At 38.6% G+C, this 19,752-nt stretch overlaps 1 protein-coding gene across 5 annotated transcripts in view; it reads left to right on the top strand.

Annotated features, from left to right (window-relative positions):
- pclob (piccolo presynaptic cytomatrix protein b) overlaps positions 1-19,752 on the top strand; it is a 61,959-nt gene that overhangs the window by 10,634 nt on the left and 31,573 nt on the right. For all 5 annotated transcript variants that reach the window (XM_044194771.1, XM_044194774.1, XM_044194772.1 and 2 more), the window contains exons 8-12: positions 238-1,092; positions 1,340-2,593; positions 2,919-4,196; positions 5,044-6,144; positions 18,187-19,083. In XM_044194771.1, the coding sequence (XP_044050706.1) occupies positions 238-1,092; positions 1,340-2,593; positions 2,919-4,196; positions 5,044-6,144; positions 18,187-19,083 (5,385 nt within the window). The remainder of the gene's footprint in view (positions 1-237; positions 1,093-1,339; positions 2,594-2,918; positions 4,197-5,043; positions 6,145-18,186; positions 19,084-19,752) is intronic.

Genomic DNA, 19,752 nt, shown 5'->3' on the forward strand with positions numbered 1-19,752 from the left:
TACTTTTTTGAAAGTGTCTCATGCTGCCTCTGCATAGTGTTCAAATTATGTATGCCTTCGTTCATAATTTTCTGGGAATATTAAACATCGAAATCCCCAATTAGTCTCTGTTACTAGATTTATAACAGCTGCTGAAATATAACAATGCTCATTGCCTTACATAAACACAAACAATTGAGTAATTCTACACAAATTACCTAACAGTTTATAACGAAACCTTTTTTGTCCTTTTTTTAGGTGAAGGAGTGGTTGTGTCTCACCTGCCAGATGCAGCGGGCTCTAGGAGTAGCACAGATCCCAGAAGATGCTTCTGTCAACTCCCAGATACCTGCAAAACACCGAAAGAAAGACATCATCAGCCCAGCTGAACCTGAAAAGAAAGAGTCATCATCACCACACTCACCTCAGAGGAAACTATCTGTAACAGCACAGCCAGCTACAGCTGAGGCTGCTAACAAGCCAGAGAGTCAGAAACAGCCCAGCCCAGTTCCTTCTCAGAAAAGGCCACAAGAGCCCCAGAAAACATCAGGTCCTAACAAAACGCCAGACCAGACAAGGCAAACTGAACGTAAGCAGAATAATGCCACAGCATCGACACAGCAAGAGTCAGGAGGCTTCTTTGGTTTTGGTGGTGGTAAAACTCAACCCGATGATGCCAAGCCGGCAGGGTCAGCGACTGGGAAAATGTTTGGCTTTGGTTCTTCCATCTTCAGTTCTGCATCCACTTTGATTACCTCAGCTGTTCAGGACCAGCCCAAGACCACTCCACCAGTTTCCCCCAATATGTCCCCAGCAAAAGAGATCAAATTCCCTTCTGCCCAGAGGAAAGAACCACAGAAGAAGCCAGAACAACCCCAGCAGACCAAGACACCTCCATTGGTCCAGGCAAAAATGGAAAAAGCTCCATTAGAGCCTCCAAAGGCTGCAGCAACCTCCAAACCTACTGTCAAACAAGGTCAGTTCACCTGTCCACTCTGTAAGGATGAACTCAACATGGAATCCAAGGATCTGCCTAACTACAATATTTGCACTGAATGCAAGAACACTGTCTGTAACCAGTGTGGATTTAACCCCATGCCAAATGTGTCAGAAGTAAGTGAGATTCAGATGTGTGTATTAATGAAGTGTATTCCATATAATATCTACATTTTTATACAGGTTTTATTTTACACTCAAAATATATAATGCTAGTCTAAACATTGATGATGTGGTGTACCTAAAATAAAATATAGAAATACATAAATACTGCCTTTTCTTGTACTATACTATAATGTTATTGTACAAACACTTTAATGTTTTACAGACACCCTTACTCAAAATAATATGGTTTTCCCCACAGATGGAGTGGTTGTGTCTGACTTGTCTGATGAATAGAGCTCTCACAGCAACCAAATCAAAAGAGCCTCCACTGATGAAACCCCCAACATCACCCAACACACAAGTGTCCACACCTGCTGCTGCCCAAAAAGATGCCACTGCGAACCAAAAGAAAGACATTATTTCCATACAAAAAGCAGAAGTGCCAGACAAAAATCAGGACAGGCCAACACCAGGTGCACCACAAAATACGGAAGAAACTAAATCCCCATTTCAAATGGATATTACCCAAACCAAATCAACCACTGCCTCACCGCCTGCAAAAGAGAACCCAGGTACTGTTTCAACCCTAACAAAAGAGGAGAAAACTGGTTCACCACCTACCAAGAAGGTTCCAACCTCCACTGTACCTCCTACCAAAGAGATGACAGCTGTAGTTTCAGACCTCAATAAACCACTGCCTGCTCAAGCTTCTCCTGTCAACACAGATATTCTCCAGAAGAAACGGGACATCACTCCACCAAGTTTCCCTGCAACTAAAGAAGTATCAGAAAAGAAAGAGGATAAAGCTGAAATAGTTCAGAAATCAGCTGATCAACCAGTCACATCCTCTGATGAAGTACAGCCCCAACAAGCCCTAAATAAAGAATCAAACCCTGTTGAAACATCACTTGCCAAATCTGCTCCTCCAGCTGCACAACCAACCAATCAAGAATCAGGTTTCTCCAGCTTTGATAGTCCAAAATCTCAGCGTGCTGCCTCAAAAACAACTGAAGTGGTGACTGGGAAGATGTTGGGATTTGGTTCATCCCTCTTTAGCTCAGCATCCACCTTGATAACATCTACAGTTCGGGAGGAGTCCCACACAACACCACCAAGTTCCCGCAAAATGTCTGGCCCACTGCAAGTCTCTGACAAGATGTCAGCATCACAGATTTCTCCAGAGTCCAGCCCCCCAGTTTCTCCAAGAATGACTTCAGCAAAAGAGGCCAAACTGCCTGCTGCTCAGAAACCACATCTGGAAAAGATACCAGACCAACCTCAGCAGGCCAGGGCTCCTCCATCAGGACAGGAAAAAGTGGACAAGGGTCCATCAGAGTCTGCAAAACTAGAAGCTTCCCAAGTTGCTCCCAAAGTGGGCCAGTCTATTTGCGTACTCTGTAAGGCGGAACTGAACATGGGGTCCAAAGATCTTCCCAACTACAACACCTGCACTGAATGCAAAACCACTGTCTGCAACAAATGTGGATTTAATCCAATGCCTAATGTAACAGAGGTAATTAAATGAATAAATGTTTAACTAAATATTTAATTTAATAAATATTTAACTAAATAAGTATTTAACTGCATTAGCTATTTAGCCATAGGTTTTATTTTTGGTTAGACTTTTGAAATAAAAAGGACTGTGAAGTTGATCAATTGTAAAATGATTTTCTATGTTCCCATCTCCTTTTAATTTATTGGAAATTTGTTATTCCAATCTCTGTTGTCATTTCTGGTTAAACATAGCATTTATTTGGACCAATACATCAGTGTTGTTTTGAGAGTTCATTATTAACAAATGCAAAGAATGTTACTCATGTTTTGTGTTTGTTTTTAAGGTGAAGGAATGGCTTTGTCTCAACTGCCAGATGCAGAGAGCACTTGGAGCTTCTGAACCTCCAGGCCTTCCCATGATAAAATCCCAACCTTCACCAAGCAAAGAGGTCCCTGCTACCACACAGAAGAAAGAGACCCTAATGTCAACTTCTCAGGAAGACATCCCTAAACCAGCCGCAGCCAAAAATGAGCTTGTTAAAGTCGCCACAACCAAAGAAATTGAATCCCCAGCCCTTGGTGCGCCAACAAAGAAAGTTACCCCTACAGCTGCTTCATTGTCTGACGAAACTGTTCCATCCACTATCACAAAGACTGATATTTCTCTGGCTTCACAACAGCCTTCTGCAGAAACACCCAAAGGACAACAGCCTCCAAAAGCTGGGACTTCTACTGCTAAGTCTGCTCCTCCACCAGATCCAGAGGCAGAAAAGTCGCCCCCACAACAGCCTGCAAAAGCTGTGACTTCTATTGCTAAGTCTGCTTCTCCACCAGATCCAGAGAAGGGAAAGCCACCCCCACAACAGCCTCCAAAAGCTGTGACTTCTATTGCTAAGTCTGCTCCTCCACCAGATCCAGAGACGGGAAAGCCACCCTCACAACAGCCTCCAAAAGCTGTGACTTCTATTGCTAAGTCTGCTCCTCCACCATATCGAGAAGCGGGAAAGACTCCCCCACAACATCCTCCAAAAGCTGATACCTCTCCAGCCAAATCTGTACCACCACCAGCTCAGCCTGCTAAACAGGAGTCAGGAGGCTTCTTTGGTTTTGGTGGTCCTAAAACACAGCCTTCTGCAGTGAAGTCTGCAGAGTCAGTTACTGGAAAGATGTTTGGCTTTGGGTCATCTTTCTTAAGCTCTGCATCCACACTGATAACCACAGCTGTTCAGGAGGGACCTAAAACTACACCACCTACTCCACGTAAGATGTCCACTACAGCCCATGTCTCTCCTAAAACTACACCTCCAGCCTCTCCTAAAATGTTACCTGCTAATGACACCAAGCCACCTGCTGTCCAGAAAACTGAGAAGAAACCAGAGAAAACACAGAAGGAAAAGAATCCTTCAACAGCCCAAGCCAAAGTGGACAAAGTTCCATCAGAGCACGCCAAGGCAACAACAGACACCCAAGGTGCTCCAAAAGCAAATCAGTCCATCTGTCCACTCTGTAAGGTCAACCTCAACATGGGCTCCAAAGATCCTCCCAACTACAACATTTGCACAGAATGCAAGACTGCTGTCTGCAACCAATGTGGATTTAATCCAATGCCAAATGTGGCAGAGGTAAATCACTCTCTCCACAAGTGTTGCCTTTGCTTTCATTTGACTTACAATTATTTTAAAAAAGAAAGTAAAGAAAGCATTTATTTATGTATTGATTTAAATTAGCCCTTTACAAATGTGGTCAATATTGTTTATGGGCCTGGTAGTGGCAGCTCATGAATTGATATGACATTTTAATATTGTTTAATGATCACTATGTTGCAAGGTTTAAATAGCATAACATTCACTTTGATGTTTAGAATTTTAAGTGCATTTTGACTAGACTGGCATCACCAGACAAATTTGCAAATGCTTATTAGTCTGGAACCTATCGGTTAATTTTCGATTTTCAAGGGGCATTATAATTGTATCAAACCCGTATTAGATAAATAGCTGTGCATTGGCCCAATCAAATCCAGGACAGGTGGACATCTGTTTGAATGGGAGGTCTAGATGTACCTGCCAGAGCAAATGAAACATGAGCTCAGCAGATTCTTCTGGTTAAAACAAGGAGTTTTAATTTAATACCACACAAAGTCTTTGCCACTGAAAAATAACTCCTTGACATACATTTGGTTTACTAACTTCATGGTTTATACAGCAGGCTTTTTCTGTTCATCCTATCAGTAATTATAAATGCCAGACCCACATGAATTAAGAATCAACAGATTGTATCTTTACAATATGGGAAATAATGTTCTGTGAATAAATACATGTGGCATGCTTCAAGTGGTTGAATATACTCTGCATTCAAATTTTTTAGTGGTGAAATCAGTTTAAATTTGTCCTGTAGAATATTTGCACCTTTGTTTCAAAACACTGTGTTGTTGCTTGAATTATTTATACATTCCATTGCACTTTTTTTCAGGTAAAGGAATGGCTTTGTTTGAACTGCCAGATGCAGAGAGCCCTAGGAGCATCTGAGCCCACTAGACGTCCAGTAGTGACACCGCAGTCTTCCCTAAGCAAGGTTTTTACACCTCCTGGCTCTGAACAGACGGATATACCGACATTAGTCCAGAAGGAGAAGTCTACAGAATCTACAGCAGTCGAAAAAGAGGTCACTCAAGCATCTCCGGCCAAAAAAGAAATCCCCAAAATTGAGGCTCCAGTGCCAACTGCAGTCCAAAGGACAGACAGACCACGACAAGGTTCTATGCAAAAGACACCAGGTCAGGATGTTGCTAGCCAGCAGCAGTATGTTGAAAAAATCCCAGAAGTACAGATTTCTCAAACTACAAAGCCAGAAGTCAAGGCAGGTCTTGCAAAACTAGAAGCTGGAAAACCACCACAACAGCCCTCCAAATATGTGACCCCTCCTGCCAAATCTGCACCACCAACAGCTCAGACTGCTAGACAGGAATCAGAAAAACCACCACAAGAGCCTTCTAAGTCTGCGACCCCTCCTGCCAAATCTGCACCACTACCAGCTCAGCCTGCTAAACAGGAATCAGGAGGCTTCTTTGGTTTTGGTGGCCCTAAAACACAACCTGCTTCTGCAAAGTCTGCTGAGTCAGTGACTGGGAAGATGTTTGGTTTTGGTTCCTCTATCTTCAGCTCTGCATCTACATTGATAACCACAGCTGTTCAGGAGGGACCTAAAACTACACCACCTACTCCACGTAAGATGTCCACTACAGCACATGGCTCTCCTAAAACTACACCTCCAGTTTCTCCTAAGATGTCCCCTGCAAAGACCAAACAACCTGCTGCACAGAAATCAGAGCCACCTCAACAGGCCAAGCCTGCTCCATCAGCACAGACCAAAGCAGAGAAAGCTCCATCAGAGCCTCCAAAAACCACAGAAGTGATCCATGTTGCTCCTAAAGCAGGTCTGTCCACCTGTCCGCTCTGTAAGGTCGAACTCAACATGAGCTCCAAGGATACTCCAAATTACAACATCTGCACCGAATGCAAGAACACTGTCTGCAGTCTTTGTGGATTTAACCCCATGCCTCATACAGCAGCGGTAAGTGCAATACATTTAATTTTACATGTCATTTTCACAGTCATTTGTTGTCATTTTTTAAGGATTTTTTTTTTTTGCCTTCAAAAATTTCCATTTCATTTTATCAACTGAGTTCAATTGACAGAAGTGATTATTATGACTTGGTGTTATTAGTCTTACTGGTCTGTAATGAGGGCACCAGTTTTTAGAATTCATGTCTGATACTGAGTAGTAAAACACTAGTAAGGATAATTCAGAATGACTGAGAGGCTGCGTAGTTCATATGGTTCAACACCATTCAGAGCTAAATTTACACAGTACTATAGTGAAAGCATACTATACAAATTATTTCGATACAAAAAGTTTGAATATTTTGGAGATTGGAAATATAATGAAAATAGAGTAAAGACCAATGAATTGGCAAATTTATAAAAAATACAGCTGAAGAAAATGCATCATTCAGATCTTCAGGTTTCATAGTGTCTGATGTCTAATATGTTCCTCAGTGCTTTTGTATAGCACTAATGCCGCTTCCACTTGGAGAAATTTGAACATGTTCAGCATCAGTAAATCACAATGTTGCTGCTGGTACATGGTTTGCTTTCATGTCAAAAGTAAAGCACAACATAAATAGCCATAAATAGCTGACTTATGTTCTGTGATATGTAATATACATGTCAGAGCTCTCTTTGTTTTCCCTTCAATAAGCAAAGCCACATGGACATCTGGGCATATAAATGACATATTAGCATTACAGTTCATGAAACAGTTTATTTATTTTTAGAGCACTATTTCTTGTATTATCAAGTTTATATAGTTGTTGTTGTTTATTGTTAATTCTTGTGTAGTCAAGCACACATTTTGGGTTGGAGTATGCAAGCAATACAATTGATTTTTAGTACTTTTTTGTCTTTTTACTTTTCAAATATTATTTTGCATTGTAAAGGGTAGAGAAGCTGGGAGATTGGCTGTCATACAGCCTTTTATTTCTACTGAAAGTGTTTCACATAATAGGCTGAATTTCACTCCATAGAATTGATTATTTTTGACAAAGACCATTACTTAAAAGTGTGGTGGAATGATAGATGAAGGGACCACAGCAGAGAAAATACTGTATGGAGAGCTTGCTTGAATCGGTTTTCAGACTGTGACTTTGAACATAGGTCTGTGTGCAGTTAATTAATGTAATCTATTTGAATTATTGACCTACTTTGAGAGGTTCTCAAACAAAATCAAAAACATACCATACATGGTACGTGGAGGCTGCTATCCCTCCACTAGAGTGACCAGAGTTATTACATAACGACTCATGAGAAGAGTGCTTCAGCAGACCAGCAGCACTGAAAATGTATTAAAGTGATTGAGGGTTGTGCAACAGCATTAGTGAGATGGGATCTGCTGCCATAGCCGAACAGGGAATCTCCAGCCCCCATGAGATATGAGATGGGAAAGCCGTGTGATATGCCAATAAGCAGAGGTGAAACGGATTAAGTCCAACACAACATGGTGCAGTACATTAGAGCAGCAGACATTTCCTTTCAGACCATCTGCTCTCTCAAATATTAGTGGCTCCATGTAAATCAATAATTTCCTCTTTAATTTATGTGGGTGGCAATAGTACATGTGTATACCTGCTTTGTGATGTACCCACACGTGCAGGTCATTGTTGAATGCAAGGCTGTGTACCCTTGCCTTTTCCTATCTTATGTTAGATGCAGTAATACTTTCCTCTCTGAACAGTTCACATATTACTATGGGGTTGGTGTGTTTTTCTGGTAAACAGTATTAACAGTTCAATTTGTAGATGAGTTTTGTCAGACCCATCTAGAGTGATTTGGTGAAAACGTTTAAGGCTTTTCATTCTCTCATATTTATTTCAATGGTCAGTTTAAAGGACCATTGGAGTTGAAATGACACAACACTGAGCTGCAAGTAAAATGTGGGTACAATTCATTAATGAATGTCAGTCATGTTAGTAATTTTACTAGAGGCTCGAATAAGGTCATCTTTGATGCTATTACTTTCATAATGTTAGATCATATTAAACAGGAAAAAAAGTTGGTTACAGTAAATCTAAAAAATATGCAACGAATGCATTTATTGAAATAATGTGACCCTGTATTCAGTTTTTGGCAATAGTAAATTCCTACTTTCTATGAATACATTGAATGTATAATACATAGGAATGTATAATAATGTATAATAAGTATTTCTGGCTGACAGGTTTTTGTATGAGAATGGGGACAATGTTCTTACATTCTGTTGACTCTCAGTAAACAAGAAAACTCATCTCTGTAGTGATTGAGTTAATTTTTTTTTCTCTTTTCTTTATTTCTGGCTTCAATTTGGTTTACCAGAGACAGATTACCACATGCTCAGCCCAAATGGTGAGTTTTTATGGAGAAATAACACGAAAGTGACGTGCCTCTTATGTAATTGCCACTTCTCATATTTTCCGTGGACACCAGAGAGGGGGAAGAACCTATGGGGTAGAGGTTGGATGGGGGAAGTTACAAGCATGGATGATTGCTGCTGTGTGTACAACATAGATTAATTTCTCTTAATAGCCGTGGAAAACAGAAATAGCTTGGCCTTAACATAACTGGATAGGATAAGCTGCCATACTTATTGCTGTATTACGACTTGCTTTATCCAAAGGGGCTCTATCATGAATGTATGTGGCTTTTTAGTGGAATGGCAGAAATGGGTCCTTTTATAATATGAAAATGACTTGTAAGGTTCAAAAGAAGAGGAGGCCACTTTAGGCAAAGTGAGTGCTAGCAGCAAGTCTATCCATTTTTCCTTTTGCCTGTTCTGCTTCAGCTGATGCCATCAAAAGCCTGGGAGTGACTGTTTGATAAGTAGGACACACGTGTGTCCTGCTTTGCCAGCTAAAGCTTTGTGTGTGACAGACGAGACAGTATGAATGATAGTTCCTCATCATTTTTATAAAATGTTACCATGTGGCTATATCTTTAGCTTAAAATGTTTGGTTTTTTTTATTTTGTTTTTCGAATACAAAGCAGTCTTCACCTTATATTCTGTCTTAAAATATTAGTTTATCATTACATCCATTGGAGGAATTGTGCCTACCAATCAAAGGTAAAAGGTAAAACTGACAAACATTTTCCATGAGAGACTGATTCATGACAATGTTAAAAATAGTCACTCTGAGGAGACACCAAGCACAGCCTAACTGCTACATCTCTACTCTTTTTTCACAGCCTCTTTTAGAAGGTACAATGAGGCTAGCAGTGCATTCTGTATTTATTTATTAACACTACTCTTAGAGTATGTTTGATGTTTCATGACATTTCAAAGGCTGTGACACTTATCCCTCAAGCTGCAATGATTTCCCTGAATATGAGAAAAGGATCCATGTTGCTATTTTAATACATGACTTTCTGTCAGAAGAGAAGGAAAAGGATCTCCCCTAAGAGGTTTGGCTTTGTCAATGTACCTGCTAGTGTCTTTGCTTTCTACTTTTGCCATGCCCCCCTCCCCAAATCTTCGCCCCATTAAACCCTGCCATCAAAGTGAAGTTTGCTGATGCGCCATTTGTCAGATTGGAAAAAGCAGGGGGTGTATTTCCTTGTCTTTAGAATGAAGCACTCTGCTTATTACAGATTAGTGGGTCAACATTCTCTATTATCAGAGAGCTTGATTTATAAGGAGTTCTGCTCTGTGGGGGCTGCTGAAAGCCAAGTATATTAGCCAGCTACAGCTTGTGCCAAAAGCATCTGCCAGAAAATCAATAAGAAACTTACCAGCTCCAATATCAACAGCAGGAGAGAGGCTGAGAAATAGTGGTGTAGTCCACAGCCCAAAGGCCATGCCTTCAGTCTAGCTATCATGAAATGTAAATTCCAGGACCACTTGGATACCCAGAGACTGGTGTCATAAGAAGGTGTTGGTTTGTACATTAATATAAATTCAAATTACTGGATTGATTCATTAGTGTGGAAATGCAAGTGAGTGGAGTGAGCTGTTTAGAGCAGTTTGATAGATGTTTGTGCATTTGAATATATTTGATTTACATTGTCTTTGTTGAACCAACACCTGTCATACCCAACGCTGACCCAAGATTTATTGTCCCTGTCATTTATCCAAAATGAATGGTGGAATGTGCCATATGTGTGTATGAGAATCAAAAAACACATTTGTGTAATTTAAATAAAAGTATGAAATATTTAGGTATCTTAAAAAAGCTTTAAGGTAATCTGTGCCTGATGTGAATTGGTTCTTTTCCTAAGGTGTTGAATAAATGCATAATGTCTTTTGCTGTGACTAAAGTGAACTGGGCAATTATTTATAAATCTTCGCAGATCCAGCCTAATGCGGCACGCCTGTGTATCAAGAGCATAATTTCCTGACTGTTGTCATTGTGAAGGTCTGGTAATCCAGCTCACAAGCTAATCGTGGGGAGCAGCCTCTCCCACAGCTCTCTGCTTGGGGCTCCTGCTCTTTACTCATAAAACAGATTTAATTAGACAAAAGGATGATGGCGACTTTCCAAACCCTGTGGCTCTGATGCATGGCTCTGAGACTATGTGGCTGTGAAGCTGTGACTGGTGCTGGAGGGGAATGTGATGGGATTAGGTCTTTTTGTTGACTGAGATGTTTTGATTTTTGCAGTCTGATTTAGAATTAGCAGTTTGCCATTAATTGTGCATATAATACACATATAATAGTGCAACCCTACATTTGCATACTTCTGTAATTGTTACAGATTAGCAAGCAGGGCAACAGGGGAAAGACCCAAACACAGACAGTACAGGCAGACTGGTGCAGTTCAATGATTTATTTGTAGGTTACTGGCAGGTATAGGTAGTAGACAGTGTACACAAGTTGGTAGAAACGCAGTAAAAAGGGACTTAGATACAGGTGCAAGTGGTAGAAAACAAAAGCAAGCGCCAACATTGCAACTAGGACAAACTGCCACTAAGACAACAGAACACCAAGACTAAATACTCTAGTTAGGGGAAGATAACAAGACACAGGTGAAACAAATCAAGGTGGGGCAAACAATCAAAACTGGAGGGAAAAACACAAAGACAGGAAGTGAAGCTACACAAGACATGAGGAGAGGTGAGTATACAAAATAAAACAGGAAATGACTAAACTCAAAAGTTTCAAACCATGACAGCAATTGCTTTGTCCATCTGTTCTTCACTTGGGTTGAAAAAAGTCAATTATCATGCTGAGATTTGGACCTGTGTGATACCAGCACCCAGAGAGGTGTGAGGGGCAGGGCTATATTTAGAATGTAAGAGAGGGAGAACCAGTAAAGACCAGTAAAGACTCTGCAAACACTGCTGTTTGATCCTTCTCTATCAGTCTTTCCTAATAGCTTCTTTCAAGTTTGTCCTGTTAAAGGGAAGCAGAAGTAGAATGGGGAATAGGCCACAATGTCAGATTTTTTTAATGAGTTATGCAAATGTGGCTTTTTAACAACCTGTATATTGTTAATATGTGTTAATTTCAGTGTGCATTTATCTTCAGTGGCTGAAAATGAATGTAGGTTATCCAGTTTTTCATAAAGTAAGTGCTATGATGCAACTGATTAGTGAAATGGCAATGATAAACATGTTAAGAATGTGGAAATCTACAGTAATTATGTTTTGGCTATTGCATTTTAAATCAGTCTCTCTTGGGGAATTGATCTGATTTTACATACGTAGTCCACTCCTATCTAAAATCGAACAATGAGTTATTCACATTGTGTTTTTTCATATTGTCATATTGTGGCAGTATCAAGATTTCATCTACAAAGAATGAATAGGTTTTTAAATATATTTTCATCCAAAATGGCAATTATATACAGGTATAATTAAATTTATTTATATAGTTATATAGTTGAAACCTGGCTATTATGAAGGAGAAGGAGGAAGAAGGAGAGGGATGTGTGGGAATTATATGGATGTTTAAGGCAGAAATTTACAGATTTACAGGTTTGTCATTTAACAATAAAGATTAGCCTTAATAATGAACTCGACAGCGTCATTTTTGTTTGTTTGTACAAAGAAACATGTATTACCCTCAGTAATATTTAGCTTTTATGTGGACCCATATAACTTTTGTTTAGTGAGGCTGAGCTTGCGTCAGATTACATAAAAATTGAGGTGAACGATTTATTGGTTTAAATGATCAGCATCATGCCCTAGGCTGATGAGGGTTTGTTTGTTACTGTTGGGAACCAATAGGATTATCCTGTGTATATATATTCCTGAACCACAACTAACTCAACAAAAGCATCTCTGTATCAATAAAACTGGATGCGTCAGTATCAGTTTTCTCTTAAATCAAGCAATATTTTGCATTAATTATGACTTTATTTATCAAGACGGTATATGTTCTCATTAGCTCTAATGTTGTTTGCCATGAATATGTGAAAGCATTTTACAGCAATGCAGCTAATCATGCTTTTCTTGCAGTGTTGCTGCTGCCCACAGTCTCGGTAGAATGTGAGCGTTTATATTTTGAGCCATGCTCTATTTGCAGTAGATTTATGCTATAACATGATTTTATTCACAAATATCTAATCTCAGTAAAGAAGTAGGACAAAAAAAATACATATTACTTCAACTGATGATATTCCACTAGTTTTGACCAATCATATATAAGTATTCCCTCTTGCCTTGTCTTTCTCTTTAGGAGTATGATCATAACAGGTTAGTGTGACATTTTAGGCTTGTTTATAAAAACAAAGATGAAATGTCCAGTACAGCTGGATTGTAAGAGCAGGCCTAAGCCAGGGAATGACAGAGGTTATATTACATCACTAAAGCTCACCTCAGCACATGAGCCTATGAACTATGTTATTCATTTATGTCACTGCATCCTGAATCAGTGCTAATCTCCAAGACACAATGTATGTCTTTAGAGACACATCCAGATACTTCTGTTTATAAAGTGCATGAACATTAGTGTGCACATGTGGTAATTGTGGTTCCACAATTAAGATGCAGTAAATGTGTATAGGTTCTAATACTAATCACATGGATAAAGCAATTAAAACTTAATGGTGTTTCACAAACAGGATATGTGTGCGATGTAATCTCCTCCTCTGTCCTCTGTATCAGACCTGCTCTCCCTGGCTCTGCAGAGGCAGGCGCATTGCTGTGATTTGGTCTACTAGGTTGCTACAGACACACTGCTTTATCTATTGACAGCTTATGCCTTCCTCTCCTTCTAAACTGTTCATTAATAGAGCTTAGATGTGATAAGAAATGTGTCTTCAGAGGATTACATTTTTAAAGTAATAGAATTACTAAAATGTGATTAGGTCTTTTGCAAGGTAAGCATTTTTATTGCTGTCTTACAAGTGTCGTAAGTTCTAGTGTAATAGCAGCAAGCATGTTAATATTAAGGATCATATCCTTCCATTGAAAATGTTATTTATGGTTAATATTTCTGTGTAAATGCTTTGGTTGTTTAAACTGTCCAGCAACAATAGTGCAGGGTAAAGAGTGAATTATATTCCCTCGAGTACTATCGTATTACTCAGCATAAGAGTGTTGTATTGTATAATGCTCTTGTTTATAACAAGTCAAAGGTGAATTTAGTAGTTGAAAATATGAAAAATATGAGTTATTATCCACTGCAACACCTGACAATACCTCATTGCTTTGGTACAAATGACATTATGCAGTTAGTGTGATTTTTTAAAAACTAATATTTCACCTACTTATCATTTCAACTTGCCTTACAGTCTACAACAGTTACAACTTTTTTTTCAACTTTAGTTACAATCTAAGAACTAAATATGCCCCACTAAGTCATAATTGGAACCTACTATTACTTACAAATTCAATAACAGGTATATTAATATTAAGACTAGACACCAGACAACTAGATATAACTTTGAAACTTAAAGATGCAATTGATAACATTGATAACATCCAGCCACTTTGATGAAATATATGGTAATCTTAGGATATGGCTAGCTAGCTTTAGGTAACCCTTTTTCCCCCATCATTTAAAAATTATAGGGGCCCTATATTGCAGTGAGCGTAAAATGACATTTCAATCATCCTTACACTATAAGACAATAGGTAAATATTTACATTTTAATCAAATTAAAGAGTGCAGTACAGTACATTATAGGTATGCTATTAAAACCCACAGCGCTCGACATTTGACAGACAGCTACAGTAAAAGTTGACGTTAGCTAGAGTTAGTATTAGTGTAGTGTTGACCTAACATTAGTCAAAGTGTTTTCTTGCTGAAAGCCAATCTCATAGTGGATTATAAAAAAAACAGCTGAGCGCTACATAGCAACAATGGTTGCAGGGAGAAAGGATGAGTATTTTCAGATTCTTATATTAACGTGAGTACCGTAGCTGTTGAGCTCAATGCAGCTGGCTATATTGCTATACAGATAGCAAAATCATATTGAAACAACATTTAAATGTCGTCAGGCGTAGTATTTAATCTACGTTGACGCCCAACATTAAAACCAAATTGAAAGCGCTTGATACGATTGATGTTGAATAAACGTCAGATTTTCAACCATAACTGACACTGAATCAACATTGGTTCAACCGTCACCTAAAAGTCAGTCTGCAGCTACATTTTAGCTGATTATATATTGAAACAATGTTACTGAATCAACACTGATTTACCCATTATCTAAAAGCGTTCATGGGGTTGAATTTTAGTTGATTTTGATATATTTAAACAATGTTGCACTTATTAACTACAATAAAACAGACCTTTTCATGGCATTTTCTTTATTTATACATTTGTACAACATGACATTGTTCTCAAAATGGAAATGAAGTTTAAGAAAACTTTTGCTTTAATAAAAAATAAGAAAATTAGCTAACTCAAACATTTCCCCCCAAAAAATCAATGACATTAGGATCAGTTTAAAATTAATATAATATTTACTAACAAAATGATTAAATGTGCTTTGGAATATTTATGAAACTTACAGATCAAATATATAAAGTGAAATATAATATCACCGCATGTCTTTTAAACAGTGAGTGAAATACTTATAGAACAGTTTTTACATTTTAAAACCTTAAAGAGTAACTAAACCCCCAAACCCATATACATTGGTTTTCAGATGAAAACCAGTGTATATGGGTAGTTAGTAGTGTTGTTAATGGATTCAGGTTCAAATTCTGACATTTCAGTGCAAAGTATTTGAATTTTACATTTTGTGTTATAAGTATGCATAGTGACTGCCCTCTACAGGTTTAAACCTGGGTATTGCATTTTAATTTTGCTATTGGCTGATCTGGAGGCAGGTGACGTATATGGTGGCAGCTTTCGTCACCAACCAACCCCCCCTCCCTGCCTCCTTCTATTTGAAAAGTCACATGTCACAAGTTTCGCTGCTCTGATTGGTTATAGGTCTGGGCAGTCTGCAGGTCCGTCCAGCCAAGCGTACCAGGCTCACGAAACTCAGATTAATCTGTCAAACTAGGCAGTGCTGATCAAATATGAATCCAGATTCTCTTACTGCAATGCCTATTTCCCACTTCAAATGTTTCCCACCTCAAATGTTTTGAAACACATTTTTAGTGTACTATAATTTGAGAAAGTTTGTGACCAAGCCACCATTTTTCTCCTGCTTGAAAACCGACTAAGCACCTCTCTGTCACTCAGTGCTACATTTTGTTGCTCTGATTGGTTGTAGGTCTATCCAATTGCAACCAGCACTGCCCATGTTGATACTTTTTTGAAATTCTAGAGGCATTTTTTGAATTTCCAGGGTAAATGCACTTCATCCAAAACTTTAGAGTTTAGTTAAGTCAGTATTAAAAACAAGATCTCAGATCTCAACACTGTTCAATGTTTTGATCTGTGGTCAACACACAAGTTATCATTCACATTACTCAATACAGTCACTATTCAGGTGTCAACATATATTGCTAAAATTGAAGTATGAATTATGTTATTCTTGCTAACAAACCAGATTAAACAAAACCAAATATAATTATCTTATCATTTATTGTAATTGGGCTAAAATTGGCATTAATTAATTAATTAATCCATATTATCCATAGTTTATTGTGGTACAAACTCACATAACATGCAGTCTTTCTTTACTGTCTCCTTGAAGGGCCTCTTGTCTGCCTTGCATTCCTACCTGAAGTTCGCGGTAGACCGTTTGTAGTGGTGGACGTTTTCTGTAGATCACCTTGCAGTCCAACCTTGACAGACTGGAGAGAGAGAGTGGTTGGCTGGAGTAGCTAAGGGGGTGGTCAGAAAGTAACATCTGTCCAATATGTAATGCACTTAGATTGCAGTATGTGCTTGTGGACAAAATAACTTACAGTATAATACAATCCCATTAAAAAATATCAACAACCATAGCCTCAGAAATGACCATACAACTAATTTTGATACAGTAACTCTGACAGACTAGTGCTTTCCCCCAAGTATCTCCTGAGTGCAGCCAGTACTTAAAGTAGTAAAGTAAAGTAATAAAGTAGTAAGTGAATGAGTATGAGTATGCAGCCCAGACTTTGCATTGCTGGCAAACAAGGACATTTCAAGCAGCTCTCCACAATACAATATTGTGAAACATTTGTTTTGACCTAAAATTCTTTTCACTCACCTACCTGTTTTATGAGTGTTGGCTAGCATCCATTTGATTTGTTTTTTTTTCCTTTACTGAGCAAACTAGCCTATTGTTTGCTTGCTCCCCACCAGATCACCTTCAAATATTACAACTATTACAATCAATGTTTGCCAAGACATGCAGCTATGAGTTGACATAGTGTTTTCCTTAGTTAGAAGATTTAAAACATACCTCCTTCTCCACAGACTGGTGAGAAATTCTGAAAATGTTGGGCAGTTGGAGCAGTTGAATATAGCATTTTTTCTAGTGGAGGGCTTGGATCTCCCTCCTCTTTGCCCTTTCTCTCCAAAAGCGACATTAAGATGTTATCCTCATTACATATAAATTATTTAGTTTTCTTTGTCATCTAAAAAACCAAACAAGTTAAAGAAGTAAAGTGAGGTAAGTGCTTTATTTAAAACAAAAGTGTCCCACACGCCCCTAAAATGGTTGTTCCCCGGTCCTTGTTTGATTTAAAATATTTTGGTGGGAAAGTTGTCAGTAGGCACATTGAGACAATATTGATTAAATGTTAGTAGTTCAATGTTGAAAACAAGACTCAAATACATTGTTGATTCAATTTTTTCAACAATTAAACTGTGACTGCTGTAGAAATGTTGATTTAAAGTAGATATTTCAAACACAACCATATACCAACCTTTCTGACCATAACTCAATGTTGAATTAACAACTTTTGCTATCTGGGTAGCTAGCCACAAGTACCTCAGCAACGTGTCTCATAATAGGGCTAACGTTAGACTGCTATATGAGATGACATCCTCAATAAAAGTCACATTTTGAGTTTCAAGGAAAGGGCTCTGTTTTTGTGAGGGAATTCTCAAAGAATCCAAGTAGCAACAAACATTCTGCAGGGAGAACTAATCCACCCTTAACAAACACATATCAGAACATTATAGTTAACAACAATACCAAAAATCTAGCATATGATTAGGAGGTTGTAGTGGCGGATAGAGCTGCAGCAGCGAACAGCACTGGCATGAGTGTATCAGTAGTAAATGAAAAGTAACAGGTTACAAAAGCCAGAGCTGTGCTGTTCACCCTTATGAATATGATTGTATGTTACAGTACTAGTTAGGTGGTAGCTAAGCAACTGATGAATGAAACACTGATGGTAAAGCATGAATGAAGTAGCTGATGCTAATCTGCTAATCCAAGCATGGCTTCAGTGTTGATGAGATTAGTTGAGTTTAATCCTGAATCAGTTAGGTAAATTAGGTTCACTCAAGTCCAGCATTCATAATAAACCCTGCTTTTCTTATCCTCCTTTATGAAATACCCCTCTACACCTATACTTTGAATTGTGATCTGATGAGAGCATCTACTTATTATATAACTGAAAGTCTTCAGTTGAAAATGTGATATACCACAGGTAAAAAAATATAACAAATTGGACCTTTGAGGAGTTTTCATTTTAATCTGGGTATAGTGTGTTTTCTAATCATATGTTGTTTGTTTGTTTGAAACAGAAGGAATGGCTGTGTCTGAACTGCCAAACTCAAAGGGCTTTGTTGGGACAGCTGGGAGACTCAGGAAAAATACTCCAGCCTTCACCTGTATCTACCAAGCCAGAGACCCAGGCCACACCTGCAACAAAAAAGGCAGAGCCCAAAGCTGCCGCTTCAAAGGCAGAGCCCACACCTGCGGCCACAAAATCACAGCCCACACCTGCCCCTATCAAGGCAGTACGAACAGTTGCAACCCCAAAAGCAAAGATGGAACCTACATCTGACAAGATGGAAACTACAGCCACAACAGCTTCTGCACAAATCGAGCTTGAAACCACACTCATACCCACAACAGCAAATGTTTCACCTATTGCTGCAGAAAAACAGCCTTTAGCAGCATCCACAGTAGTAACACCAAAGGTTGAAGTGCCAAACACAGATGTTCCCAAGACTGTAACAGTGGAAAATAAAGAAGAGGTAGTGAAAATGGAGCTCAGTGTGACACAATTTTCCAAACCTGAAGAGTCTAAACCTGACCTTTCAAAAGTCAAAGTTGAAGCAGGTGTAGCTGCAGCTTCCTCTTTTCCAGTGACTGAGGTTACAGTTGTACCCACCTCCAGTATTGCTGCAGAGGTTGCTATGGCTGGAGTTGTTCCAGGGACTGAAACAAAGCCAGAATTGTCTGCTCCAGAGATGATTATTAAGGAAGTACAGCCTGATGATCATATCAAACTGACAGAGCCAGCAACGTCTTTGCAGCAAGTTGAGGTGCAACTAAAGTCACAAAAACCACAGCTGGTATTGGAATTAGAACCAATCATAGCAGCTAACAGCAAGGAAGTGGCTGATAAGTTCGTTATTGACGTCACCTCAACTTTAGACACACAACCAGTATCTACAAAGAACATCATCATAAAAGTAAGAATGGGTCCTTTTGATTAAAAAGAATTATTGTATTGGCAAATGTTCAATTTAACATTATAAAATCAAAATTGTATAAAAGAAAATAATTAGATACTATGGAGAACCATTCTGTCATTACCACCATACTGGCTATACATTCCCTATATTGATTAAAATTTACTTGAAGATTAAATATCAATATTGTCTTTAAAACATGTAGGCATCTATTTCCTAGCAGTGTTGAAATTAAAGTTTGGTTACAAAACTGACAAACTATGTGCAACCTATGTTATGTTTCCTCTAATAATAGGGAAGACTGCTATTGAAAAAAAGTTGTGCACCAAGCATTATTTCAATATGTATGTTATATTTTCATCATTACTATCTTACTGAATTTTATCGCAGATTTTTGTGAACACCACTTTCATTACTTGCTCATCCATCATTTGTTAGTTTACTTCGTCCCTCATTTCCACCATATGATGACAATAGAACGATTAGTGTGATGACACCAAAAACTACTGATGGAATTTTTATGACTGTTGTGGAATGACGTGTCTTACAATTACACTTTGAGGTGAATGATGCATCTTCCCACTGCATTAGACCATTTCAGAATTACTCTTAATAACAGTAATAACAGTTACATGTAAAAACATGGTAAAATATATGGCAGTGTTTGTC

The sequence above is a fragment of the Siniperca chuatsi genome, linkage group LG4 (genome assembly GCF_020085105.1).
Source record: "Siniperca chuatsi isolate FFG_IHB_CAS linkage group LG4, ASM2008510v1, whole genome shotgun sequence".
Classification (NCBI taxonomy): domain Eukaryota; kingdom Metazoa; phylum Chordata; class Actinopteri; order Centrarchiformes; family Sinipercidae; genus Siniperca; species Siniperca chuatsi.